General features: G+C 40.1%; 1 protein-coding gene across 1 annotated transcript in view; it reads right to left on the reverse strand.

Annotated features, from left to right (window-relative positions):
* Positions 1–673: 673 nt before the first annotated feature.
* Positions 674–27,670, reverse strand: part of Dock10 (dedicator of cytokinesis 10) — a 194,541-nt gene continuing 167,544 nt past the window's right edge. Inside the window, exons 42-56 of the mRNA XM_077799593.1 lie at positions 26,527–26,664; positions 25,745–25,927; positions 25,027–25,137; positions 23,809–24,024; positions 22,801–22,858; positions 22,393–22,491; positions 19,714–19,820; positions 18,205–18,327; positions 17,962–18,075; positions 10,656–10,802; positions 8,348–8,558; positions 6,934–7,124; positions 5,040–5,140; positions 4,718–4,856; positions 674–1,424 (exon numbers count right to left, since the gene is read on the reverse strand). Coding sequence (XP_077655719.1) covers positions 1,308–1,424; positions 4,718–4,856; positions 5,040–5,140; positions 6,934–7,124; positions 8,348–8,558; positions 10,656–10,802; positions 17,962–18,075; positions 18,205–18,327; positions 19,714–19,820; positions 22,393–22,491; positions 22,801–22,858; positions 23,809–24,024; positions 25,027–25,137; positions 25,745–25,927; positions 26,527–26,664 — 2,055 coding nt within the window. The 3' untranslated portion in view covers positions 674–1,307. The remainder of the gene's footprint in view (positions 1,425–4,717; positions 4,857–5,039; positions 5,141–6,933; positions 7,125–8,347; positions 8,559–10,655; positions 10,803–17,961; positions 18,076–18,204; positions 18,328–19,713; positions 19,821–22,392; positions 22,492–22,800; positions 22,859–23,808; positions 24,025–25,026; positions 25,138–25,744; positions 25,928–26,526; positions 26,665–27,670) is intronic.

Here is a 27,670-nt window from a genome sequence, read left to right on the forward strand (position 1 = left end):
TGAGAATCCTGTGGGCCTGGATGCTGGACTCTACTCCTGGGGTTTCCATTTCAGAAGGTTTGATGGAAATAGGCTACACATGTCCTGCCTGATTCTGCAGCAGGTGGTCTGCTGTTTATAATCAGCTTAACATGAATTGTTGTCTGACCTGGGGTCCACCCAGACCCCCAGCAGAAGTGTAAGGATGGCCTATGGGGTATAGGTTGATTAGAGCGTGGGGCAAAGATAACTTCATCAAGGGAGGGATCAGGCAGGTCCACTTAGTGGCTTGCAAATCTTCCTCCTGAGAGTGGTACAGGGTACACGGTTCACATTTCACTGGCTAAAGCAAGTTCCATGCTCATACTGACTTCAAAAGAGGGAGCAAAGTGCTGTCCTATGGCAAATTCGTAGGATGTATAAAAGGAATATTTGTGAATCATCCCAATAGCTACCACAACCTCCCAGCTACCTAAGGATTCTGATTCATTATGTTTTCTTCAAATCATTCTAGTACTTTCCTAGGTTTGGAAGCCCTTGACTTACTTAGTTCATAGAGGAAGTTTCCTTGGGTTTAGGTCCTTTTCTGACTTCTGGCAAGATATCATAAGTACTGTGTATGGGATTCCATTCAACAGACATCTATTAACCCCTTTAGCAGTGACTCACCAGCCCATCAAGAAGAAACCAAATGCAAAGTAACATTTTTTTATTTCTATTAACAACAACAAAATACTTCTATAATTTCATATCCCACTGCTTTTAAGAGAACATATATTACAAATAAAGGAACTCCACAAACTTTAAAGATTAGTATTTATCAACACTTTTTTACACATACACAAATAGTTTAATATAATGGTATCTGAAATGGTATTCATATAATTTTAGTACTGTCATAAGTAATAACTAAAAATGTTCTTTTAAATTTGGTAAAAACCATATATTTTACAATCTTCTATTTACACCTGAAATATGCTTAAATGTTACAAAAACATTCACTTTGACCTTTAAAATATGTGTACTAGGACCACGTATTGAACACGTAACTGACAGCAAACTCAAGAGTCTGCTTTTTAGCTACACATTCAGTGGAATTTTATGGCAAATATTCAGCTTGGCTTGATCGACACCACTCAGTGAAAAAAAAAAACAAATTATAGGAAATGTGCAAATTCAGAGGCTGGCAAAATTCTCAAGCTAGCGAGGTAAACAAAAATATTAACACCGTAAAAACTTCAAATAAATTAAAATCTATTGTTCTCTTCCCCGAGATGAGCTGCAGATTCTGAAAGTCCTCCAAGAGGCGAGAGGCGTGTCGGGGCTCCTTACGCTTCAGCACCCTGCGAGACGAAGACCAGGGGTGGCGCCGCAGGGGCCTTGCTAATGACACGCGTGTAGGTTCGCTCCACTCCGCGCTTTGCCGGGTCGTCCCTGCCCGTAATCTTCAGACAGGAGCAATGCAACACGAGACAGCCATAATAGAGAGGTTAGCATTTGTGTCCCGAGATACAAAATTAAAAATCAGAACAGTGATTTTTATTAACCATGGGTCTCTCTCTAAATTTTGGAGAAAAAAAAAAAGAATTATCAAAGGAGCTATGAAGGATTTTTTTTCCCCTCCGAGATAGTCAGTATGTTGATATTTAAAGTAGATTCACAACACTCTGATTCTCAGATATAAATTAATAAATGTCTGAATGACACAAATGCATCTGAGTAATTTCAGAATTTTATTCTAATCTAAGAGCTTTTTTTTTTTTCTTTTTCAAAATCTACCAAAAAGGTGGGGAGGAGATTGGAAACCGCATTTAAATATTTGCATTAATGGAAATATAAGAAAAAAATTAACCTTGACCTGATTTTACTTGAAAATAATGTTAATAGGTCTCAATGATACTTTCTTAGACTCTGACCTATTCAAATAATGATATGTAAACACAATAATAACAGCAGCCACAGAAACCCCAGGCATCTGTAAAATGTATCTTTGAACAGAACAGACTTAAGGAATCTTTTGAATTTCTAGGTATGATGATTTTCCCATTACCACCTTACCACCCTGTGCCATGACCTGCGGCTTCTCCCTCTTCCAGGAGAGGATTGCTGCTTCTGTCCCCTAAAGAGCACTTGGCATCTGAGTTTCCCACACTACCAATGAATTCTACTCATGATCAGTGCCACCAAGCTCTGCATGCATAATTTGGTTGATAATGTGTTCAAAGAGCACCCAGGGCTCTCGAAGCAATCTGTTTTCATCTCCTGCATGCGTGGCCCTGGAACAGAACAGGTCTGTTTCTTTCTCTGTTTTTTATATTTGATACTCATTACTGCAGTTGACTTTACTCTGCTGTCGTTCTCACTGAATGTTGAAACACACTCCAAATGAGCATCTTATATTTATATTTCATCTGCATACTTATATGCATTACTTTGGTCTCAGCCAAAAGAATTATTATTATTTTTTTGGCTGTTTATAAAACACTGTGAAATTCTGGCTGCCTCTAAAAGCAATTATTGCCTGTCACTACCAATTCAAATGACTCCATCTCAGCTTCTCCATTTTAAACACCAGCATCCTCTTTATTTTGCTCCATCTCTTTCCCTGTATGGAAGGTTCTTTAATTAACTAGATGATTTCAGAAGATTCTTCTAGCCAAGGCTTTTCTGGAGACTCTTGGAGTGAACTACATAACTTATTCTATTTTTTTCTATTTCCATTTCTGTATTTCTATGTCTTGATTCTATTTGTTTCTAAATTTCAAACTTAAATGGTAGAAATTTTCTCTCCATTGTAAACACACACACACACACACACACACACACACACACACACACACACACACACACCTGTTTCCAGAATATGTGCCCAAGCATAGAGGCTTATGCAGGCATTCCCATATATAACCACCTATTAAATGCCTCATCAAAGCACAGGACCAGGAGAAAGTTTATCTTTCCTTCTGACAGATCTATTTCTTTTACTGAACAGCAAGACCTGTGCAATCCATAAGGTTCTTTGTGTCAGTTTCTAGGAAGCCTAGAGGCAAATTTTCCTTCTTTTAGCAAAGGTTCCTATAAAAGAAGTTATTTTTCTCTCCCCTTAATCACCTGGCCACCTGATCTTTGATTTTTGCTTTGGCATTTGGGGTAGAGTGCATCTTTGTTTTGGAGACAGGTGGGCTGAAATACATTCTAGAAGCTGATGGAGTATGAATTTTCTGTTTAAAAACCAAGGTTTTTAAACCTTAGTTTTAAATCACCAGGATCCATCCCCCCACCCCCCACTGACCTATCTTGAAGTGGAAATGAAGTTGTTTTAATTAAATAAAAACCTTAGAGAACACTAGCCACTTTGAAGCTGACTGGGGAAAATGCATGGCCAGGATAGGTGATAGGAGAGGCCACAAAGGACGAAGGAGACATAAGGAAAGAAAAACATACCAATTTTGCCCACAGTACTGAGGGAAACACTAGACACAGAGGAACAGAAGCTGTATAAACACGGACCTCGGCAGAGCTGCCAGGAGAAAAGAGAAGAGCGTTTGTGCCTGTTTGAAAGCCAGACCAAGAGTTGGAGACAAGCATTCCTTCATCTTTCCCAGCTTTTATGGCCATTGTTTGTTCTTTTTGTTTCTCTCCCAGATTTATAATTTCTCCCATGCTTTCAAGGCATCTGCCAAGAATTTAATTCCCATCACCTCTCACAAAGCCCATGCCAGTTCTACTTCCATTAGGAATCCTGTCCAGAGACTTCATTCTTCTTTACCTAAGTCAATCAAACATTTCTTTCTTCAGCTAATACACAGAGTTAAAGATGTGGGTACGAGAAGATAGAAAAAAGGAAAAACTAATACATAAGGTAATTGCAATTAGAATGAAAGATGGAATACTTTTCATTTTTTTTTTGCAAGTAGTGTTGATAATGTTAGGTCATATGGAAAGGAAGGATCACTAATATTAACTGAGTGACTATTATGTGTGAGGTATCATCATCATGAGACTAGTCAAGTTCTGTCCTGCATGTATTCTACAAAGAGCACAGAAAATGCAATATACAGGTAGAGTATGAGGGCTGCTGGATGCTGGAAGCCAGCTAATGAAGCAGCGCTTGGTTTTGAACGACTTGATTTTTTGCACCCCACATTATCGAATAGCCACACTTTGTGCGTTCTTACAGAACATGCTGCATACTTGTGTGAAATCATGGACAACTTACTTGTGGGGTGAGGGTTGAGTTTTATCCAATTGTGCACATGTGCCCGAGACCCAGTCTCTGCAGGAAGTCTTGGAAGTAAAAGCCCATGGCTAGTCCTGAGGTTCTTTTTGGGCATGGTGCAGAGACCTCTAGTGGTGAAGTGTGGAACTCCAGACCACATTCTGGCTCTTGTGAGGTCCCCAACCAGGGGTGGCAGAGAGTGGCACCAGGTTCTAATGGGAATTGATCACAATGGTCCTCAATGTGGCATCAGACCCACTTATTATAGAAAACCCACAGTTCATGTGGATTGGATAATCATCTTTAAAAACTGGAAAGCATCTGGGTTCTCACATTCTTTTCCTACAGATTTTTCTCTAATCTAATCTCTGCTTTAAGCCAAATGCTACTGTGCATGGCGAAGAGAGCATGATGGTGATGGAAAGTGACTTCAGAAAAAGAAAAGAGAATCTCTCCAGCCCTGGCAATGGGTACAACTTTCTATCTGCTCACAGTGCCCATTCAACAGGGAACACTCACCTGCTCATTCATGATTGCAGAGAGTTCGATCAACATGTCCTTATAATGGGACCGCAGTTCTTCTTGGTACTCCAGCTGGTCCTCCTTGATGAGACGCTCATTCACATCAAGGGCCTGCCCACACGCATCTGCAAATTGTCTTTAGCAAGAGCATGAAGCAGATTAAAAACTATCCATAGGAAGTGACCTTGAGTTCAATAACTTTGGGTTCAGAGTTGGGATGCTGGTGGACTCTGCCGCCTTGAACAGGGATGGTTGGGCGAATTCATGCCTCTTGTTGGAAGGAGTTCAAAGAAGAGTGTTCCAATAAGGAGAATCTTACCTGAATATTTCCTTCAAAAGTTTTACTTGGTTGTCAGGGTATTTCTTTGCATTAGTTTCTTCAAGAAAAGCTCGTGCATAGGCCATTGGCCCAGCATTGACCTAGGAAAAGAGAATTGGCTGAGGTTGACCCCACCTTCTCCATGGAACCTTCTCCACACATGGAAGGAATGGCAACTGTGTGTGCCACTCACGTGGCACCCTGATTCTCTCTTCCTGCCTTGTGACACACTAATTTGTATTCCTGTTATATCTAACCACTCACGAAGCCACTAATGAGTGTGTCAGAGTTTTGTCCTTTCCCACCACTTTTCTCAGACTCCATTACTTGCCAGCTCTTTCACATTTTGCCCTATCTTCAATGTCTGATCTGCTTTTCCTAATAGCTTTGAAAACCAATTACTTCTATTAACTTAAATACATTCACTATGCTTAAATTTCATATTTTTAATATCAAATGTTCGATGAGCTAATTTTTTTTCTATTAAGCACCCAGCTAGTACGAAGAGCCATTCCACAGTGATTGTGGTGGGTGCCCTGTTCTGAAAACCCCTCTTTCCCTGTGTTCCACTTGACAGTATCTTAGATCATGGTCCAAGGAGGCATCTGTCCGAGCTGCTGGATGAATACACAGGGCCAGTGTGTTCACCATTCTGTCAGCGCTGACACAGGGTAGCAAGTCCACACTAGTGGAGGGCTTCATTTTCCTCAGGGCATACTATCTGTTAATGGGGCTTCGAAAGGATCCAGGTACACCAAGGACACGACTACTGAGCAGACTTCAGATGCTGTGACCACTGGGCATTGGCCATTAATAGACATGCAGAAGTCAGCACCACATGTTTTTCTGTTCTTCTCCAGGTCCATCCTCTCTTCCTCTACTCAGCCAGGAGCCTAGGGAAGCCATCTCCTCTGCAGTAGGACAATGGATCCCTTGCCTTCTGGCTGCCTTTCTTTCTGAGCTAGCCAGTGGGGGACCAGACAAGTGGGGCAGAGCAAGGACAGTGCACTCAGTGTGAGAATCAGCAGCATCACACATTTTTTTTCCTTTGCTTCAGGCTCCAGTACAGCTCAGCAGGGCACTGGTACCTGCCGACCTTTATTTGAAAAATCAATATTTTATTTGTTATGGATTTTAGCATTTTGATTTTTTAAAAACACTGTATTAAGATCTTGATTAATGATTACATTTTGTGCTTCACTCTCCTCACCCTAGTAGAAGCCCAGTTGGGATCGAGCATTGGATTTTGCGCAGTCCTCTAGCAGAGCCACACCTGTCCATCATCAGGGGCTCACTGTTCCCCCTTGTTTCTCTGGCTTTGGGGTGGTAACACTCCGAGTATTCCTAGACCATGCACCAGCCCTTGCTGGTTTCTTCAATGCTGCTCACGCTTGCTTCTGCAAATAGTTTGTTTATTCTTTTTCCCTTAATCAACCACTGTGAGCTTTCCATCTGCTTCCTGTCACAACCCTGACAGTCACATAAACACTGCTGCACATTTTATGAACTAGTAAGCATTCTATTTCTGGATTTGTTTTGGAACAATTTTATAAGGCTCTTAATAACAGATATGTAGAAGAGTGCCGTGCTTATTCATTAGTTGGTTCATTCATTAGAATGCAGATACAGAACAAAGTTTATCGAGAGAAGATGGGATGGGAGGTTTGAAAGAGAAATGTTATTTCAGTTCAACTTAAAAGTGTAACTACAGGTGTTTGGCACCATCGATGTGCATTTACAGCTAGACATCATTCTAAAGACTCAGATGAAAATATTGAGTTGTATCACAAATAGCAAAAATATTTCTTCTATCCTTTGTAAAAACAATTTTCAGGTGTTTTATACCAAGTTTCACTGGCTGTGTGCATCTCAGCTCTGGGCAATGCTTACTAACCTTCACACTGACACTTCCTTGCAGTTTGAGCTGTAGTCTGATCATGTCCACCTCATCCATCGTGCAAAGCTGATTAAGCTCAGAGACCTTCCTGGACATCTCATCAATCGCTACTTCAATAGGATTCAGTTCTGTGCTGGACTGGCTGACGACCTGGATCCTCTTCTTCACATAGGGGAACAAATGACTCGCTGCACAAAAACCACACAGAGGGATTTAAGGGTTAGTGAGAAGACCAGGATTCCCCGGGGGTTTAGAAGATCTTGTGTTATTTCACAGCACATTCCATCTGTTTGTTTCTGCGTGTGTCTGTTTTTCTTCTAGATGCCAGCATCTCTCATACCTCTTACCTTTTGTCCCAGCCACCCCACCAGGCATGGTCTTCTCCCCTCACCAATTAACGTGAATGCAATCTTAGGGATGGGTAAGATCTTTAGAATAGTTAAACACTAAAAAGATTACGGCTTTCAACGCAACTTCAAAGAAGATCTACACTAGCCCACAATAAAGAAAGTTCAAATTAAGACTGCAGAGTATATAGAGTTCTAGTTATTATTATTATTTTTTAAATTACAAAATCCCTGGACAAGTTTCCTAAAAGTGAATGCATCTTGTAGTTTGGACACTGGTGCTAGTAACCTGTCTACTGTACAGTCCGGGACCACAAGTCTACCAAGGAGGCTGGGAGATCTCCCTTCAAGCTGCCTTTGCTCACCTTCCCTCTCACTCAGTTGCCTTCAGGAGCTCCTCCTAGCTCTTCCATCTCTATTTCATGTGGTGTTGATCTGAAATTCTTGCTTTACTTGGTTCTTTCTCCTACCTGACTGTGAGCATCTTTAGGGCAATATTCTGTGTATCCTAATTGCCAGGAAACGGAGCCCAACACCTAGCAGGAACTCATTAAGTGTCAGCTGAATAAATGAAAGACAGAATAGATCTAGATAGCACTGGGAGGGGGCTGCAGATCAACGCCTGCTTTCCTTTTAGAGGAAGACTCTGATTCCCACAGTGGTTTAAAATCTTGCCCTAAACCGCACAAGGAGGAGAGCCGCTAACCCTGAAGCGGCTGGGTATAGACTCAGGGAGAGGTGAGAGGAAAGTTTAGTGCCTCGCGCTTTCCCATTGTCCCTGACGCCACTGACCTTCGCGACTGCAAATTCTGCAGGGAACAATGTCTAAGTGCAAAGTAACTCTAGTGACAATTCTCCTCTGGCTCCCTTCTCAAGCCTCTTTCTCCTAACGAAAGATAAAGGGGGAATCGGGTCTTCCTGGCAAGGATCTCCAAGTCGCCACACTCTGGGTGCTTATCTGCAGGCTGAAATGACTCTTGATTTCCACTCATCGCCTAGAGAGGGATGCAGCTCCCTGGCGCAGTGCGCCTGCGCGAGGCGGGGGCTCAGGCCGCGGTACCTACTTGTCAGCACCGTCCTCCGCTTGCACTGCTCGGCCACTCCGCCGTGCTTCTTGCCCGACAGGGTAAAGGGCGTCTCGAAGACAAAGCGGTTGATGTTGTGGTGCATTTCAAAGTCTGTCTTCCTGTCCTCTATTTCCTTTTCTTCAAAGAACGGGGTGACATAAGTCACCTGGATGTAGGCGTATTTGGGGTCCAAATCCTTGGGGTTTACCTGTGTTAACACATTAGGGGCAAATCAAGGGAGGTGAGTCGCAAGGTGTGTTTGAAAGAAAGCCCAGAAGCTCTTTTCTCTGGGCTGGCATCCTGAGGAGGCTGTCCCTCTTGCCTTGGAGGAAAATGGCCAATTATCATTTCAGAGCCGGTGAGACCACAGAGGAACTGGCCAACAGTGGTTCAGCAACCAGCTGTGGAAGCAGCAGGACTGGAGCCAGTTTAAGGACTGAGACTCTTGACCACTTAGCTGCCTGCTGAGCCATATTATTTAATCCTTTATTTATTTCTCTTCTGTGATGAACCTCCATGCACCTTTGTGTGCAAGTCTTTTGGAAGCGGAGATGCATCTCTTTGTTCCTCTGTGACTTAGCCATCCACCTAGACAGGGGGTAATGTGGAGGGAGGTCCTTTGTCTCCTTAGGGGATTAGCTGATTAACCTCTGAGACAACTGAAAATTTTTGTATTTTTCATGTCTCTTACCTTCTCTTACTGCAAGAGGACATTTTATTCCATGTCCTTTCTAACTTTGCTTTGGTGAATGGACTTGACAAATAGTAAGGAGGACAATTTGGAGGTCCCGAGACAATCTGGGAAATTGCTTTGGCTCTCCTTTGAGGCTGGAAGCGATGCTTCTCAGCCTCTTTTCTAATGATATCTTGAAGAATTTTAAAACTTCCAATTTTCTCCATGGGTCCACCCATCCACTCCCTATCCAGTTCCAGAGATTTGACGAACCTCATGAACTTTTTTTTTGTAATGCTACTAATAATCATACTGTAAGGTGGGAAGAAGTGTGACCATTTTATGGATTTTAATACTTTTAAGTGGAGGTTCAGAGTGGCCAGCTACTCTATCTACGATCACCAGTGGATAAGTATGGCTTGGTGGAGTGAAGACCTAAATCCCTCTCACACCACAGTGGCATTTTTCTCCATCCTACCAAAGCTCTCTTGATGCTTTCACTCAGGAGTGTCACTACTGCAATCCTCCATCTGCCTGAATAGGTAAGGTTGTACCGTTCAAGTCAAGAGGAATAATGAGCACATTTGAAACAATTTCTGCCCAGAAAAGCGATCTTGTGCCTAAACCCCTACAAATGCCAGCAGAGACGACATCATCATCATCATCATCATCATCATCATCATCAATCTCTTTCATGTCCCAATAGAGCTCTACACCATTGCAATCATGTAATAGGTCAATCAGCTTACCTGCTAAAAAGACAAGAAACCTCCCTGCTGCACTCCTTTACCCAATCTGTTTTTAAAGCCTTGCCATTCTCTAAACACATATTCCCTTTTCCTTCCTTCATTTCATTGCATGTGCTGGGCTTCCCAGAATGCGCATTGCTTCTCGGAAACACTACTCACCTGCTATTCAATGATCGCCTCCTCTGGGTAGCAATGCCCAGGCAAAGTGAGTTGTTCAGAGTCCCCTGCCCTGAGCTTTCCCTTGCTACTGGGCCATGTCTCACTGGGGGCACCTCATGGCATTCTAGTGACTGTTCACACAAGTCTTTTTCTTCTTGGCCCCGCGTGGACGGGGAGGTCTGGGAGGAATATGCTCTGCACACAATAGCTCCTAGTTTGGCCCTGGGATACAGGAGGTGCTTACTAGAGTTTGGCTAAATGAATGACAATATACAAGAGAATTCTGGTCATCTAATGAGAGGATGTAATCATTTGCTTTTTGGAGCCAAGAGGTTGAGTAGATTCTCACAGGCTAATACAATGTAATAGTAAGTCTGGTCCTAACCCAGGGGACAATTTTCAAAATTGGAATGACCTAGGAAGACCTCCTTGATGGAATCAATATTTTCAACCTATTTTTTCCTCTAGTCCCACCTTTGGGTGCAATCACTTTAACACTGAAATTGCTATTTGAACAAAATAACCCATGGGAGAAGTAGAGGACTTAGTTGGCTATATAGAAGACGACCATCAGCCAATCAACAAGCAAAACACCCAACATAATTTTGGTACTTTACTTTGCAGAGTCAGACGGAAAATTAAAACAATAGTTTTTTAAAAAACAAATGACAATAAAAAATCTACGTTGAGTCTTAGAACTTGCATAAATATTGATTTTTCCTACCTTATTGGAATCTTGGATTATCTTCACGTTATCTGCTCCAAATTTGTCTGCATAGAGTTTGAGTAGTCTTTGGGAAATCTCAGAGAGACCTGTCAGCTTAGGCTCTTTGTAAATATACTCTTTACCTTCTTCTTCTTCAAAAAAACCCTATGGAAGATATACAAAGAACCATTGATTTTATCAGAAAATTCCAGTTGCCAATCACAAACAAAACAAATGTCCATTTATTGAAAAAAAAATCCAGTCTTTTGGCTGCCATCCAAGCCATTTATTAGCACCCTATGAAATTCAAAATTAGAAAAAAACAAATAAAGAATATAAAAAATATATTATAAACAGACATTAATATAAATATTAATTTATAGCCAGGTCAAAGAGCCTCATTAAATATATTTTCTTTTTTTGTAGAAATCAATGTTAATATCTGCCTGCATATATTTTGGGGGAAGAATGCCCTCTTGTGGCAGTCTGGGGTAGAACACAAAAATTGGGGGCATTATTCAGAGTACTGAGTATGGTTTTTAATAAGGTCTTCTACAAGTCTTTGAAACTAGCACAGTAATACTGTGCTGCATGAGAAGGCATCTGGATTCGTTGAAATCCATCCCACATTGTCTTAGTTGAAAAATCATGACACTTTTTATTGTTGCAGAAGAATTACATGTGGTATGCTCCCAATTACTGCTATCTAAAAAGTAACTTCATAGCTGCCTATATGACTTCAGGGACCTGATGCAATTTAGCTTATATGTAATTCAATTATTCTATTTACTTTTCCAATATAATTTTTCCCCTCTTAAAAGTTGTGACCTTATAAGATTAATAATAGCAACCAAGTCATCAAATAGGGGTTAGCTTCTATTATTTGGTTTGGTTTGAAGCAGGGGTGAAGGAAGATTCCACTATCTGCAGATAACTAAGTGAGGAAATATTTATAATTCCTCTTCTTTGAAGAGATAGAAACATTTTTTCCTGTGGAATACATGTGGCCTCAAAATTTGTCATGAAGCTCACAGCGAAGAAACCACATTATCTGGTTTCTTCTGACTACAGAGTTTCCCTGCAAAGAAACAGCTTTTGAGGTTGGCTGGGGCTCAAAAAAAAAAACATGGCTATGTTTAAAAAAATCATTTTTGACTAAAAGTATTCATTTTATGTAAAATAAACATGGACGAAACCTCCTCATGCTGTATTATTTTTTCATGGCTGAGGTGAGGCAATCTGAGAGTAATTATAGAATTTGCATTATTAACTTCATATGGTGCTGTACACCTGTATTTTCACATATGTAAATGTGATAAAAATTAAAAGGATACTTTCTATCCTAAGAGGCTGGGCTGTAGCTGTCATTTGCAGAAGTCAAGGCATGGGGTCCCCTCCTCAGCACTGTTCTTGTCAAGCAGGTAATTATCTGTGGCCTTGTCCATCTTCCTAATTGACTTTGGGCTTTCAGCAAATGTGTCTTGTTCAACAAATGCCTGCCTAGTGTGTAGCATACTTCCTGGAATTTCAAAGGAGGGAGGGGCACTCTGTATTTTTTGAGGAGATGAATGAAATTGTTCTTAGAGGACGGAAATCTCAAAAGGCGTATTTGCTCCAGAGGTAACTGGAAAAGACCTCCCTGTTTTTAGCAAAGAGGTGTTGACTGCATAAACATCAGATTATGAGTACCTGATCCTAAAGTGCTAGAAGGTGGTTGATGGTTCTGAAATCATGAAGAGCAGCAGCTCCCTACCATTCATCTGGGCTTTGCAGGGCGGTGGGGCCTGACCCCATCCCTATCTGGCTTCCCGCCTGCTAGGTTTCTCCACTGCTCTCTTTGAGGACTTTTGTCTGATGCCAGGTCAGAAGTTAGTGGCTAAAATTGACAGACTGACACATCAGAGAAATAAGACTTCTGAGGCCATCCACCAGCATCCCCGCAGGGCCACCGCAAAAACAGCATTTACAACTTCGATTTCAAAGAGGAAAATGCCTCCAAGTTTTAGAAAAAGATTCTTTCACCTCAGCATGAAACTAGTACACAGAGACATTTTCACTGTGAATTTTTCCCTTGACAAATTTCTGAATCTGGAGTTAGCAGAAAATGAGTGGCACAGGAAGTAGGTATTTATTGCTGTTATCATGACCTTGGTGGCCTTGGTCATGACCTGTGACTTTCTTTTACCCCTAATCCTTAGTCTGTAGGATGGGAAAAGTGCAGACTCTACATTTTGTTGGGAAGTCCTACTAAGTACGGTGCCTGGTGCCCAGTAGACCTTTGATGAGTGTTGGCTACGACAATGACGATGACAGCAATGAAGAAACAATTCCAAATCCATGAAGCAATTTAAGTTCTGACTTGGATGCAGAGAAACAGCTTAACTCAGCGTCTGGTGCTTGAAATACGTACCTTCAGCTTTTCTTGCATCAGAACTACAATTTCCCTTATTACAAAAAGTCTATTGATGCTCCTATTTCAATATTTTGGTAAGTGACTGATCAGAAAGAAGCAGTGATTATAACTTTTCCTGAAAAGCACAGGAATGTAAATCTTTTAGACTGTTTTACAAAATGGGTAAGAAGGAGTAGGAATAGCAGAATAAAGAATTTAACTTGCTGTCTACCACAGTTTGGGTAAAGTGCTTTTGGAGCCAGACAAATGGCAGCCATATAAATGTTTGGAATGTATATTTACTTTCACCAGGGAAATGATTAAGGCAGAGTCTACTGAGCTACAGGGCACCATCTGAAGGAAGGTTTCAACTTTTGCCCTGTCTATAGAATAAATGATTTATAAATGGGTTACAGGTGATGACAGACCAGAGGCAGATTCCCATTTGCTTTGGCCCCAAGGTTATGAATCAACTGCCTACGAGGCACCAGGAAATGTGGTCTTTGCATTTCCATCGTTAGTTTGATTTTTTTAAAATGTCATTTTACATTGCAGTAAGTGCCTTAATTTGTTGTGGTTGGGAAAGAGCATGTTTGAGTTAAAGAAGGACCTTGAGTCCGTAGCATCAACATGCGTGGATAATGAAACTTCAAGGCAATGCATCAGGATAAAAATATACTTCAACAAACTGACAGGTAAAATCATTGACTCAGATGTTTTTGTAGGTACTTCAGAATCTTGCAATGCTCCTGGATCATCACTGGGATGTGCCCCTGCTATTATAATTGTCAGATCCAAAATTTACCATTAAAAGCATGCATTCCAAGATGAATCTAGTGTACAAAAGATAGGTCAGAAAATGGGAATAATAGGCTAAATTCTTCCAGAAGAGGAGCTACAAGAACGCAGAGAAAGGATTCCATATACATACGAACTTAAATATGATGTCTGGCTCTATGTGTGTGTATATATGTATGTTTTACATATGCATACATGTGTGTCTAGATCATTGATCTTCATACAGGTGAGGAGTTGGAAGGGGGGAATCACCTCCTAAGTGGAGACGGGGGTTTTCACACTATACATGTGCCTTCCCTAAGTTTTTTTCTATTAAGATTCTGAGATGCATCTACACTCAAGTAAGCATGATTGAGAATCATGGAATTTAAATTCTTTGGTGCATAGAATAAAATTCCCCCAGGTCTTCCAGTTCATTAATTCCAGGGGCATCTGATCTTTTAAGTTATGCAAAAGGCATCGACTTGCTTGCTTTTGTGCTAAACACCAGGACCTAAGGATTTCACTGATGTTGGTGTTTGATCACCACTGCTGTTTCATTATTCTGGAAATGAGCACTTCATGGAACTTGGGGGGATACATTATGTAGGCTGCTGTGTGTAAAATTTCCATAGCCAATGATGCCAGGTGCTGGGTTAGAGATTTCATGCTATGCAAGACTTGCATTTTTGAAAATCTCTGCTGTGGTAGAACAGTTTTCAACTTGTTTCCTAACGTCTGGCTCATTGCAGACACGATTAATATTAAATACCACAGCCAATATGATAAAAGGAAAGCACCAGTCCAGATGGGACATGACAATACATCCTCAAAGGTCTTTTGGAGGTGAAGAGCCTATTGCAGAGTATATTCCCATAATTTTTTAAATGTTATTGTAAGACGCACATCCATGTGGATGTTAAAAGGTGGGTTTTACGGGGACATAGAACACTATTACGGATAAGAAATTATTTCAGACCATAGCAATTATGCTAATCAAGTAGTCGAGGTTTCATCTCAGACCTTCAGAACCTCTATTCTGCATGTTTCAGAAGATGTTCACATCTATTTTGTGTGTATTTATCAAGAGTGGAGGGCTGTGAGCTTCCTGCTCTTGTTGAATACCAGAGTTCCCTCTGGCCATTTGGTGTCTTGGGATGGGCATTTGAAAGCCCTTTGCACAGTGCAGATGGAGGCTCTAGGTTCTGCTTTTCAGGACCACCTCACTAGTTCTCCTTGTTTCCAGGGCTGGGGTTTCAGCTTGGAGGGCCATGCTTAGGCATGTTAGGCATGTTCTCACGTCTGCACATTTGACAAAACATTGTGCCTTTTAATCTTGGAATGGAATTTTTTTTATAAAAGACAATTGAGATTACTGACAGCATTTAGAAAAGAAGTCAGGCGAACAACCAGCATACTTTACTAAGGAATCTGAAAAAAGAACAAAGTTAGGTCATTTGAAAGTAGCTTTCCCAGTCCTTCCCCATGGCCCACTCTAGTACAGGGATTTTCAAGTATCTTTTTAGTAGGTGAGTTAAGGACTCATGGCCCCCAATTTATAAATGAAGGTAGAAAATACCCATATGGTGTGGAGGTAGGAAGGAATTTAAAGAATTACAAAAAAGTATGTGCTGGACAAGTGAGCTGAAGGGGAGCAATGTGTGGATAGTGAAAGAATCTTTCTTTTCAGCTCAATGGACAATACCATGGCAAACCGTAGAAGCTGCTATTTTTGTAGATGGAAAATGGTTCAAAATAGGTGACTTCATGTGGCTCAAAATCATACAAATTCTCCTAGAGATCTCTAGGAACTGGAAGGAGATTTCTGCCTTTGTTTGTTTTTCAAATTGCTTACCTCACTTTTTTCTGCATCTCTGGAGACTTTACATATTAGGTAGAGATTTATTTACCTGTTCTATTTCTCTGTTGGAAACGATACCACTGAAAATGCTCAGATCTTGCCACTGAAAGAGCCCCATCTCTCCAAGATTCCCTTTGGAAAAGGGCAAAGTTTCCTTCAGGACTTCAGGAAGGTGCCCATAATTAGCCACCACTTCAACTTCTGAAATTCCAACCACCTTCATCTTAATTAGCTGTAATTCATGGTGGCCTGAAATAAGCAAGCAACCTCCAATACTAAGTCAACTCTATGACAGCTTATAATATGTAGTTCACATTTGTGTGTGTGTGTGTGTGTGTGTGTGTGTGTAATGCTTTCAGAACACAATCTCTACCTTTGTGGAATTAGAGGATATATATAAATAATAAAAGTATACATTTTTGTAATTCAGGTAACCAGAATAAACACAATTTAGTTAAAGAAATTTGGGATGACTCCAAAATGAATGGGAGCAGGATTATCTCACCCTTTGCACCAAATATGAATTTGCACAAAAAAGTTAAGTTTCAGTAAAACCAGACAGAGGGAAGTGTGAGGATTATTAGAGCATGCAAATGTGGAGAGAGAGGAGGCGAACTTACCACAGCCTGGAACAATCAAGACCAAAAGAAGAAAAGAGTAAACATCTGCATTAAAAACTAATTGGAAGGCAGCATGATTTTTTCTACCTGTTCCACAGCCCATCTCTTAGACAGTGGTTGGAGAAGCCAGAAGGTAGCAATATGGTTGTCACAACCAGGGTAGCAGTGGTGGTTCACTGCTCTTTCATTGCCAAGGTCACAGAAAGACAGTAGCTGTGTTTTAGTTAGCCAAACACACGTTCTGCATGTCACTTCTGCACTGCTCAGTCAGCCTGTGGCCATCTCCTTTGAAACCCTATCTTTCCCCTTCAATTACTCCACTCCCACATCCTCATTGGGCTTTCCACCATTTTTCTTGCCCATGATTTGCCAAGGCCACACACTGCATATTTTCTTCATGGCTTCCTAGGTACTGTTTTCTCTGCTCTCCCTAAGAGTCTCATGCTTCTTCTCTCTCCTCCAAAAGATAATTGCACTGCGGATAGTTCACATTTCTTTCCATAGACTTCCCCCGACTCTCTGAATTTTGTTATTTCCTGTGGACGATGTTCTCAACCACTAGGTCCCTACATCTCCACAGTCCTGATGCTGCTGAGAAAGGAGAGCATCCAGGTGAGATGAAGCTGGTGAGATGATTAAGTGGCCACTCATTGATACTTTTCACCAGGTGGGGACAATCCATTTTCATTAACTCAGATGTTAGTTTGGTGGGGAGGAAAACAGACACTTTTCAGAAGACTTCCATGGGCAACGACTTAGAATGACCAGGCTGGATTTAACTCCAGCTGTGGCCTTAAAAGATTCTGAAGAGAACAAGACCTATGGGCAGAAGCACTTCACATGGCAGGTGTGGTGGGAAGAAAGTGAGAGGTCTGATAGTCACTGTCATTGTGAGAACCAAAGAATGGCATGTGTGTCCCAGGACAGCATAGTGAAATACTTCTGCTGAAATAGAAGAATGTCAAGGTCCTTCCTGAAAATAAGCAGCCTGGTGCCTGGGTTTATCCTACCTAAAGCACTGCCACGAGGAGACAGATATTTATGATTGATATATAATACATTCGCTTTAGGCCAATGCGATGGCTAGCTAATATTTTCAATCGTGTCATTACTTATGCAATAAATTGAGAAAAGACAATCTTCCAATTACGTTGACCTCCAACACAGAACAAAGGAGCCATAGGATGTCCTGCTTTGAAACACTGGTAACATGAAAGCAGGAGAGAAGAATTCACATGGTTGTGAAGTTGAAGGTTGGGTAGGGTAGAGACCCTAGGGAGCCTTTTATTTCCTAGAATGCCATGAAGGTCATTTGTTCAATCATGTTCAATTTGATTTCACTTTAATCGACATAAACCTATAGTTAGATATTCTGGGGTGGGTGAACTGGAAAGAAGAGAATGCTGGACAAGTCAACATCCTTTATTTCCAAGAAGTTAGAAATCACTATTTTTAGCTCAGCTGTTATTAAATCTTATGGATTTCTCTGCTCGTTTGTTCCCCAATTTAGTCCATGTCTATGGGTAAGCAGGCAGAGGCTCCCATCTGGAGAAACACTCAGGTACACTCAGCACCCCACACCCCCAACGCACTGCACATAGTCAGATGTCATATAAAAATGACATCCCACTATTCAACAGAATTCAGAGACCATGTCACCTCTAGTGAACTTACCTGTCCATAAAATGCCACACGATAGTAGCGACCAAACAGCCGCTTCTCTGAGTTCACCACCTCTGCCACCTTTAGGTATGACCGGTGGATGTCATAGTAGAGATCGGACAATTTCTGAAACCATAAATAAAGGGTTTCCTGAAGATGAGGCTGACACAAAAAGAGGGGATTCTTACTTTTGAAAACGGTAAGGAATCTGCCAACTTGAAGTGGGATGTTTTAACTAGCTTCTAAAATGCGTACCTTGAAGTCTCGCTGCTTTTCGAAGACAGCAATGATGGGCTTGTTGACGTCAGCAATGAGTTCATATCGCTCCGACTTCCAAAGAAACTCCACACACATGTACAGCTGCTCCACCAGGATATTCTGCAATACCCCAGTCAGGATGAGATTTTCCATGATTAAGGTTGTGGCTCATCCCTGACTCTTGGTCTCAAAATGGCTGCATTATCAAGTTTTTTTTAGTAGTGGGATTCCTGGTGGTTGTTCAATATTGGCAGTTGCAACCCAGCAAAACATCACAGTCATCTCAGAGTCTTCCCTTCTCTCACTGTGACCACCCAACTTGTGCATCAGATGTGCTAATTTTAATCTACGAAGTGCCTTTGTCTTTTCTAGTTCTGTCCATTGTCACTGTCGCTGACTTAGATCACATTACTGTTACTTCATGGCCAGACCCCTGCAGTAGTTCTCCAAATTGTCAATATTCAACGTGAAAATATCCAGAACTTTTATTTATGTCCCATTCATCTGTGTTCTGACCACTTTCATGTCAAAAGTTGTTCTCTTTTTCCTTGCAACCAGTTAAGATGTCTACATTTATCATTTGTTTCCAACTGGCCACTCCCCATCCCGAAGGATGCTATCAGCAAGATTCTAAATTCTTCAAGAGCAGGAATGTGCCTTATTTATCTTTGTTTCCCAGTCCTTAACTCAATGTCTCATGAGAGCAATGGTTATTAATTAATAAATGTCCAACTAAATCAAATTACATAAGCTCTAAAACAAATGCATAATATTGTTGGAATGTTTCCAACATGTCTTAAGAAAAGATTTGTAAGCATTATTTGAAATGCTTAATATAAAATATGCAATTGCATTTACTATTTATTTGCAATATATACTAAATCAATATTGAACCATATGTAAAATTTAATCCAAACCTATCCCCCCTGAATTTACATTTTGTACCCTTTCTTCTCACCCATATAATAGTAAGATTAAAAAAATTAGCTTATGGAACATTTTATTACTTGATAGGGAAAACTCTATTTTAGTTATCACATTAAGTAATTCCCAGTAATTTCATTTGTTAATGAAAAATAACCCACAATTTTCATGTCTGGAGGTTTTTCTGAAGAAACCAGTGAGGCTTTTGATGAACTACATTTGTAAATAATCTTTTTAGTGCATAAAAAAAGCTTTCACAAGCTCATAAAATTTTTAGCATCCCATCCTACCTTTACCAAAAGACTACAGATTGCATGACTTACAGAAGAGCTGATCATGTTTATCCTAGAGAAATAAGTAAGGCCTAGCTTAAATTTTCATTGAAAATTATGCATAATCAATGGAATCTGATATCTATTAATCTTGGCTTACGTTAGCCTAATTTCATTTTGTTTAATGAAGTCATAATATACCGTAACATTATCTGACTTCTGAATAAGCTCTTTTTCCTCTATTTGCTTAACATTACAATTCAGAGCATCTTTTTATTTAATTATTATGCATTAATCATGATAGTCTAACCTCATTGTATGGAGTATCTTGCATTCCTGAATCTTCTTTCATAGCTCCTTCTTCTTTAATATTTGGTGTAATGCTCAGGAAAGCTGGCCATCCCATAGAGAACATGCCTTGGGAGAAACACACAAGACATTATTATTTGAATCAAATATTATTTGGGAAAGACAATGACTTTGTTTAGGATGTTAAACGTGGTAGTATTATTCAATTCACATAATCAACGAGATGGTTATATTGTGACTTTTGATAAATACTGCCTGCCAGTCAACCAGCGCTTCCCCTTTATAATTTTTGTATCATTTTCTGGTGGCATTGTGTGTAAAGAGCTAGCATGGAGTTTTGAAGAGAGCATAGAATTTGTAAGTACATGTAGTTGCAATGTTCTGGTTCATTAACCTCTCTGAGCCTGTTCCATCTTTTGTTCAACTGGAGACATCAATATCTATTTCAAAGGATGTTGAAAGGATTAAAAACACAATATTTGAGAAAACATCTGGTGTATTCTGTGAATTGTAAAGACAATGCTCAAGACTCACTAGGTTTCACTTTTGCATTATCTAGAAACCTTCTACATCTTCCTACTATCCTGGCCACTAACTTTTTAAAAAGTCCTAAATAAGATTAAAAGACTCTACAGGTATATGGGATATCTAGATGATAATGAGAAATGTTCCCAGAGGAGAAATCAGGTGTGAATGATGGGGAACGTGATGGGTGAGGGTCACAGGCGGCAATGACAGAACAGCCTTTGAACGTTGGTTCCATGGCAAGCTAAACTGCAAGCACTGTTTCTCTTGGTTTTCTTATCCATGAATGGGAAGTGATAAAGGCACTCAAGTCATAGATGTTACTGATGATAAATGGAGACATCGCCAGGATGTTGCTTAGCACACAGCCTTCTACGGAGCAAGCACTTTCCAAGCTCCAGGTTACATTTTGGGGAATGATTCCACTGTTACCACTTTAGACATGTAACTAAATTCATTCCCCAAACATGCTAGAAATCATCATCATCATCATCAGCAGCAGCAGCAGCATTGCAATCCAAACCTTGGTTTTAAAAATTAGACTTTCCTACTTTTTAGAATGATTGTACATGTATTAAAATACAAGAGAATTGATGGTAGAAGGAAACACCACAACACAATTCTCACAGGACCATGATCATTTAATGCATCTGAGGCAGCTGCGCTTTCCTCAGTTGCCTGTCTTCACCAAGTCTTTACCATGTGCACATTGCAGGGAGGGCACAGTTTATTCTGCTGACTCAGGAACATCACAACATAAAAGCACATTAGAAACTTCAAATACAAGTCTGTGAGTTTCAGAAACCTGGTGGGTATGAATATATGCTCGTGCATCTCAAGTGATCTCTTTCCCTGAAGTTTACTAATAAATATATCCTTTTTTCCCCCAGTGGGTATATTATATTTTAATAGCACCACAGGTCTAAAGCTGAGCATTTTAAAATGTTTTAAAATTAAAAATGCATACAGCTTTTGGGCACATAAATTTCCACAACTTCTCAAACCGATACTTGGTTTTATCAGTTTTCTTCAATTCATTTTTAGTTATAATTTGAAGCAGTTTTACTGGAACTATATGGTCTCTGATCATGATATAAATAGATGGGCAGGAAGTCCATGTTAAATAAAAAGATGCTATTTTTAATGATTTGCATATAAAGTGAGGCTAAATAGAAAACATGGAAGTAAGCAAGAAGATGCCTGGATTTCAGGGTGAATATGAGCTAAGATGCCAACTGTCTTCTCCAAGGGCTGAAAAGAAGTTATCTTATTGTTTCATTTTGTTCATTTGGTTCAAATGTCTTCTATGCAAAATCTATTGTGACCTTTCAGAAAATATACACATATTTAAATGGGATGAAGTAGATTTCTTAAATACTGCAACTAAAGTTCATTTACATGTTTAGGTATTTTGATATTAATGTTTACAAATATATTTCCGGTGTCCATACACTGAGTTTTTCCACTCAAAATTGCAAGTTAAGATAGTGTTATCAAGTAGATTTTAGTTCATAAATTTTGGGTTTAAACAAACTTTTCCGAGAGTTTATAGATTACATGTGTTAACTATTCTTTAAAAAAAACCCCAGTAACTTTAATTTTTGTTATATTTTATCAGATATTAATGATGGAATATCTTTAATTAAAGGAAATCCATGCTGCAAATCATGTGTTATAAATTGACAGTTTATGCTTTTAAAAATGAACTGGAACATGCTGATTATAAAATCCTCCATATATAGTATATGTACATATCTCCTTGATGTGTCTCTTAGTTGAAATAAAGTATTTATTACATTTACAAATTAAAATAGATTCTTCTCACATATTAATTCATCAATTTCTAAATAAAATTCCAATGGCCAACCCAAATGCAGATTGGTACCCAAATATGACCATAGCTCACAATCCTGAATGTTGGCTAACACTCAGTTCTTTTTGCTGAGAATTTTTTTTTTCCTAGAAATCTAACTTCCTAAATTGTGAATAGGATTTCTGAACATTACTAACTTAAGGTTTTTGCAGAGTAAATTCTGCAGGTCTGAGATAGTTTTTGCTTTGGGAATACATCTAAAATGTTTTCGATGAAATAAAATTTAGGCAGCAGCTTGATTTCCTCTGCATGGGGGTGAATAAGCACAGTTAGATCACTCACTTCCTCCACCTGGAGTTGTTAGTAATGGATTACTATCGCAGGGGTGGGTATCCTCTGGGAGCAGGGATGATGTGCAAATCTTTTCCATTTTCCAGTAACCTATGGTAGTGCAAGATGAAGTTAGACCATGTTTTTGTTAATCCAAGCTTATGAAACTACAAACCATTAATCAATGAAATAGTCTCATTTTGGACAAAGAAGCTGACCATTCAGTCAGCCTTGCTGTACATAAAATAGATAAACTAGTGGAACAACAGTTAAAATTTTCGAGTGCATCATAATAAGAAACATCTGTGAAAGTGACTGTTAATAAAACGTAAGTGAGATTAATATAATACAAAATTAATAAATTGATTTTTAGCCAGGTTTCAATGTGTGTGGATTCCCCTCTTCCGGTGGCCATCTTACCCTTCCTTTTCAGGTACTCTGCGATGAGGGCAGCGATATGGATGTAACACATAGCAGCCTGTGAAAAGAAAGAAAACAAGGATTCCGAGGATGGATTTTACTCTTTATCTTACTAGGACTAATAATCTTCCATATTCCACATCAGAATATGTTAGGTAGAAGAATACTATGTAATAACAGCATTGAAAGTAAGAATCAATTGGATTTCTGAAAATTTCACCATTGAGAATAAACGGATATTTGGGATTTTCTGTTTGTTTTTCCTGATATGATTTTGAAATGCGTAAAGAAACTGGTCTGAACAATTTTCCTACAGCATTACTTTCCTTCCTTAAGATCTAAGCCTGGCTTTTAAAAAATCTGTAGGTCCTTTTCTTACTAAAACTATAAACTGTAGTAACTGGTCATAAATTGAAAATAAAAATTAATCAGCCTTCTAAGTTTTTCTACCTTCAGTGATGGCTTCTTTTCTGATTCCTATTGCCTTTGAAATGGCTGTCTCATGGGTTAGTACTTGATTAAACAGTGTGACCTGGTGTCACAGGTCATTTACCAGAATTACGTGGGTAATGCTATATTTTTCCGTGGCCAGGGTGGACTAGCTGTACCAAGGACTAATTTCCTCCGCCTGAGCTCACTCACCATAGTAGCAAGCTTCCCCCTTCAAACCCAATTGCAGGGGAGGAATTTTAAAACAGAACATTAATTTTTATGACTCTTAATTTCCAGACCGCCTCACCACCACCCTCCACGCCTCAGGGTATAAGCATTCAGCTCTGCACGGCTTTTCATACATGGCTGTCACCCCCACTTATTAGATGTCATCTACTTGGAGTTAGGTGTCCTTGAGTTCTACATGCTAGCTTGTCGGACACCATATATAGTGGAGTCATGGTGGAAATGTACGGTGACACTTTGTGATTCATGGATTCATGTTGTACATGAAAATTCAGTCATCCTGATAACAGGATGTGACCAACAACGAGTGAATGAGCCTTTGTCTGTTACCTCAGACAGGTCTCCATTCCTTGCGTGAATCTTGGCCATGCTTTCTAGCCAGGTCCTTCGTAGTTCAGGGGTGCTTGCGTAGGAATTCGCCAGGCTGTATTGGAGGTCCACCAGCATCTCAGGGTCCTTCTCGTGTTCCTTCATCTGAGCCGTGGCCATCAAAACTGTCCGGATTCGCTTAGTTAGGTCTTTCACCTCCGCTGGGAAATTGCTGTTCTTTGGAAAAGAGAGCACCTGGGTCATTACCTGTTTAGAGTTCCCAAGTTAACTTCCTTCAGGTCAGCTATTGGCTATGGCTTGGCATCACCGTTTGGTGTAGCCTACATGTTGCTCATCAACATTTGCATTCTACATATGCAAATTCTATGTGTTCTGATTATGGTAATACACATACATCTGAATATGAGAATTATAGGAGACTCTCCTTTGGCTTTCTAGCTTACTTTTTTCTGGGATAGCATCCTGATAGCCTTTGAGATCCTGTCCTCCCTGACTCTAGTTCACGTGATTTGAAAATGTCTGATTTCATTCATAGGCACCACAGGTGGCACAGGGCACTAGTCTGGCCAATCATATTTTCCCCCAGGCCAGTGTAATTGGATTATTATAGAAGATTGGATCAAAGAGATTCAGTGCTGGGTCTTTAATTGGTATTATCAAATGAGGAGCCTTTCCCACTCATAAGCACTATCAATGTGCTCATGACTTCTGAGAGCAATCCCCTGGGGAGATCCTACCTGTAATAAAGTGAACAAAGACAACCTGAACATAGAGATCAGGAAAGAGGCAAAAGAGAAACAGTAGGGGAGGAGTGTCTAAAAGCATTATTTTAATCTATGAGTCTAGTCATGATGGAAACTTGGCTCTAACCCCTAGAATTTTCAATATAATAATTAAAGGAAAAAGTCTTTTGAACGTGCTAACAGAAAGATAAGATGTATTTGCCCAAGAATGGGGTGTGAGTGAATCACTTCGTTTCAGGATATTTCTGGTAACTATTCTTGTAATATACCTTTCAATATATCTTGGAAATTCTACCCAACAGACTGTGTGCTGAAAACATAGGAGCTATCAATGCCATCAAGAAAACTCAAATATTCAAAGTCTCGGTAAACAAAATACAGAATTAACTTGTTTATGATTCTGCTATCCCATGAAAAGAATCCTCTTCAGCTTATTCTTGATTCTTTAGAAAAAAGTCCACGAAGCATTTCTTACTTTCATCTGCTTGTCTCCATTGGCAAAGTTATTGGTGATTGCGAGGGAATGTTGAAACCGAGAGCCTCCAATCCCTGCATCAGCTATTAACTGGCTTACTGCTTTGATGAGCTGGAAGGCAAATGAAAAATGAGCCCCTGAAGCAAAATGCAAAATAGTATTTTTAAAGAAATTCACTGGATTGGATTTAGGTGTCATCTCTCCCTGTAGGTCCAATGCCCCATAGGTCACTATGGCATCTTCAGAAGGCCACGTGATCCAGGGCATTTCCTTCCAAACATGAGTGCCTGGGGAAAGCTGCAGCAATCTTGGATACCTCAAAGAAAGACATTTATGCATTTAGAATTTGGTGTGTTTGGTCTTCCAGCACTGGCAATGGTTACCTGAGTTGTCTACCCTGTGTGATTCTATTTCCTGGATGAAGAAAGGAAAGCACAATGTATAAGTGGAGATATGGGCTGTGTGGATTTCTGCCCAGCTGTGCTCCTCCTCTAAAGCAGTGTACTGGGCTCTGTAAGGAGAATGTGGTGGAGGAGTTGTTGACTGGTTTCCTGGGGACAAGAGGCTTCAGTTACTGCTGAAACACATCAGAGAGAGAGTGTGTGTGTGTGTGTTCTGGTGCTGGAATTAAACCCAGGGCCTAGTGCATGGCAGGCAAGTGCTCCATCCCCAATCTGTGGCTTTACCAACAGCATTAATGAAAACTGGTGGTGCTTACCTGTAAATGGGAACGGACAATTGACTTCTGCTTGTTAAATTCAAAATTCTTCCTCATGAAGAAGTACAGAAGTGCTGAGGCTTCCATCTGAGTTGACCGTGACCTGTGGTTACAGCATTTTAGGACTTCATAGCAGAATGATCCACAGAGGTCGGCAGGCCCTTGAAAGAATGCTGAGGGAAACTAGAGAAATGGAGAATGGATGGAGTAGGCAACAGTCCTTCATTGAGCTCTGATTTTTCTCATAGGTTTAAACTCCCTAGAACAAAACTCCTATTTTTTTAACTTACTCCTTTTTTTGTCCATTTGCAAGTATTAAAAATATATTTTCATTTAAAAAAATCTATGTAATTATTCTCCACATCAGTAGCTGATGACAACCCAAAGTAACCCAATGAAAGCTCTGAAATGTCCTCTATTCACCAGGCATCTTTAAAACCACAGGCGTCAGTCATGTGCCCTTGAAGACAGTGGCTATATCTACTTCAATGTGGGATCTTGAACTTGACACGGATGGATATGGCACTTGAAGGAATGCATTTTACCAAAGTCTGTTACAGCCACCGAGAGCCCAAAGCACTGGTGATTGGAGGCAATTTTATATTCTTTTAGTATTCAATCAGGCAGAATCTCAACTCATTTTGAGACCAGGAATCAATGTCTAGTCAAACCAAAAGAGAAGGAAACAAAGCTTCTTCCTGCCACACTGAGGGATGCCAGGATTATTATGTGTTTATTATCATCCTGAACTGAGCGTTCCCTGGAACCTGGCAGATGCTTACCTTGCACACAAACAGTCTCAAAGAGGCAAACACATGCTTCAGTGCTGTGGCTGACTGGTTGACTTGGAAAAAGAGCATGTAGGTGTCAAAGACCCTTTTCATCAATGAATTTTGACAGTCAGCTTGTTGGAGTTGTCTCTGGAAATTCAGCACAGATGTTATTTAGTATAAGTGAAAGAACACTTGCATTTCTTAAAAATATTTACTGTGAACCTACCATATGGTAGACACGATTCTGGGTGCTAGAAAAAAAAAAACACTGAGTAAGAAGACACGGTTCCTATTCTCAGGGAAACTTATGAAGCAGTGATGGAAAAACTGAGTGAGATGAGACAGCAGGATGCTTTGACAGATTTGCTTTGAGGGTGGGATTACATTGATAGGGTGATCAGTGAGGACTTTTTTAATGGGTGAATGGATACATGAGCGGAAGGAACAGTGCTTCAGAGATCTGAGAGGACCTTCCCAGGAGGGACAAACAGCTGGTACAAGAGCTGGAGTTGCAGGGGAGCTTCTGAATTCAAGGTTGAGAAAGAAAAACAGAATAACTGGTGCATAGTAAGTGGGGAAGGATCAGGGAAGAGATAAAAGGTGAGTCACAGATAGGCAGGTCCTGTGGGCACAGGGAAAGCCTTTCAAATGTGAGATTTGAGAAACATTTACACTGAGTTATAAACATTCAGAACAGACTTGTTCATCTAAAAGCAGGGCTTTCTTGGTATAATGGTGCTATTGGATGTAGACAGTTTATTCAACAGATGCAACTTCTGGATCCATCCTTAATGTGCTAGCCAAGGTCTGTAGCTCATATGGTTATGTTACAAATATTTTTAATATCATTATGGAAGTATAATTAACATACAATAAATTGCACATATTCAAAGTGTGCAATTGGGTGAGTTTGACATTGGTATACACCCATGAAACTGTCACCACAATAAAGATAATGCACATCTCCATTACTCCCCAAAGTTTTTTTTTTAATACCTTCATTTTATTTATTTATTTCTATGTGGTGCTGAGGATTGAACCCAGAGCCTCACATGTGCTAGGCAAGTCCTCTACCACTGAGCCACACGCCCAGCCTCCCAAAGGTTTAAAACATCTTTTTTTCTAATCCTTCTCTCCTGTCTCCTCCATATCC

The sequence above is a fragment of the Urocitellus parryii genome, chromosome 1 (assembly GCF_045843805.1).
Source record: "Urocitellus parryii isolate mUroPar1 chromosome 1, mUroPar1.hap1, whole genome shotgun sequence".
Classification (NCBI taxonomy): domain Eukaryota; kingdom Metazoa; phylum Chordata; class Mammalia; order Rodentia; family Sciuridae; genus Urocitellus; species Urocitellus parryii.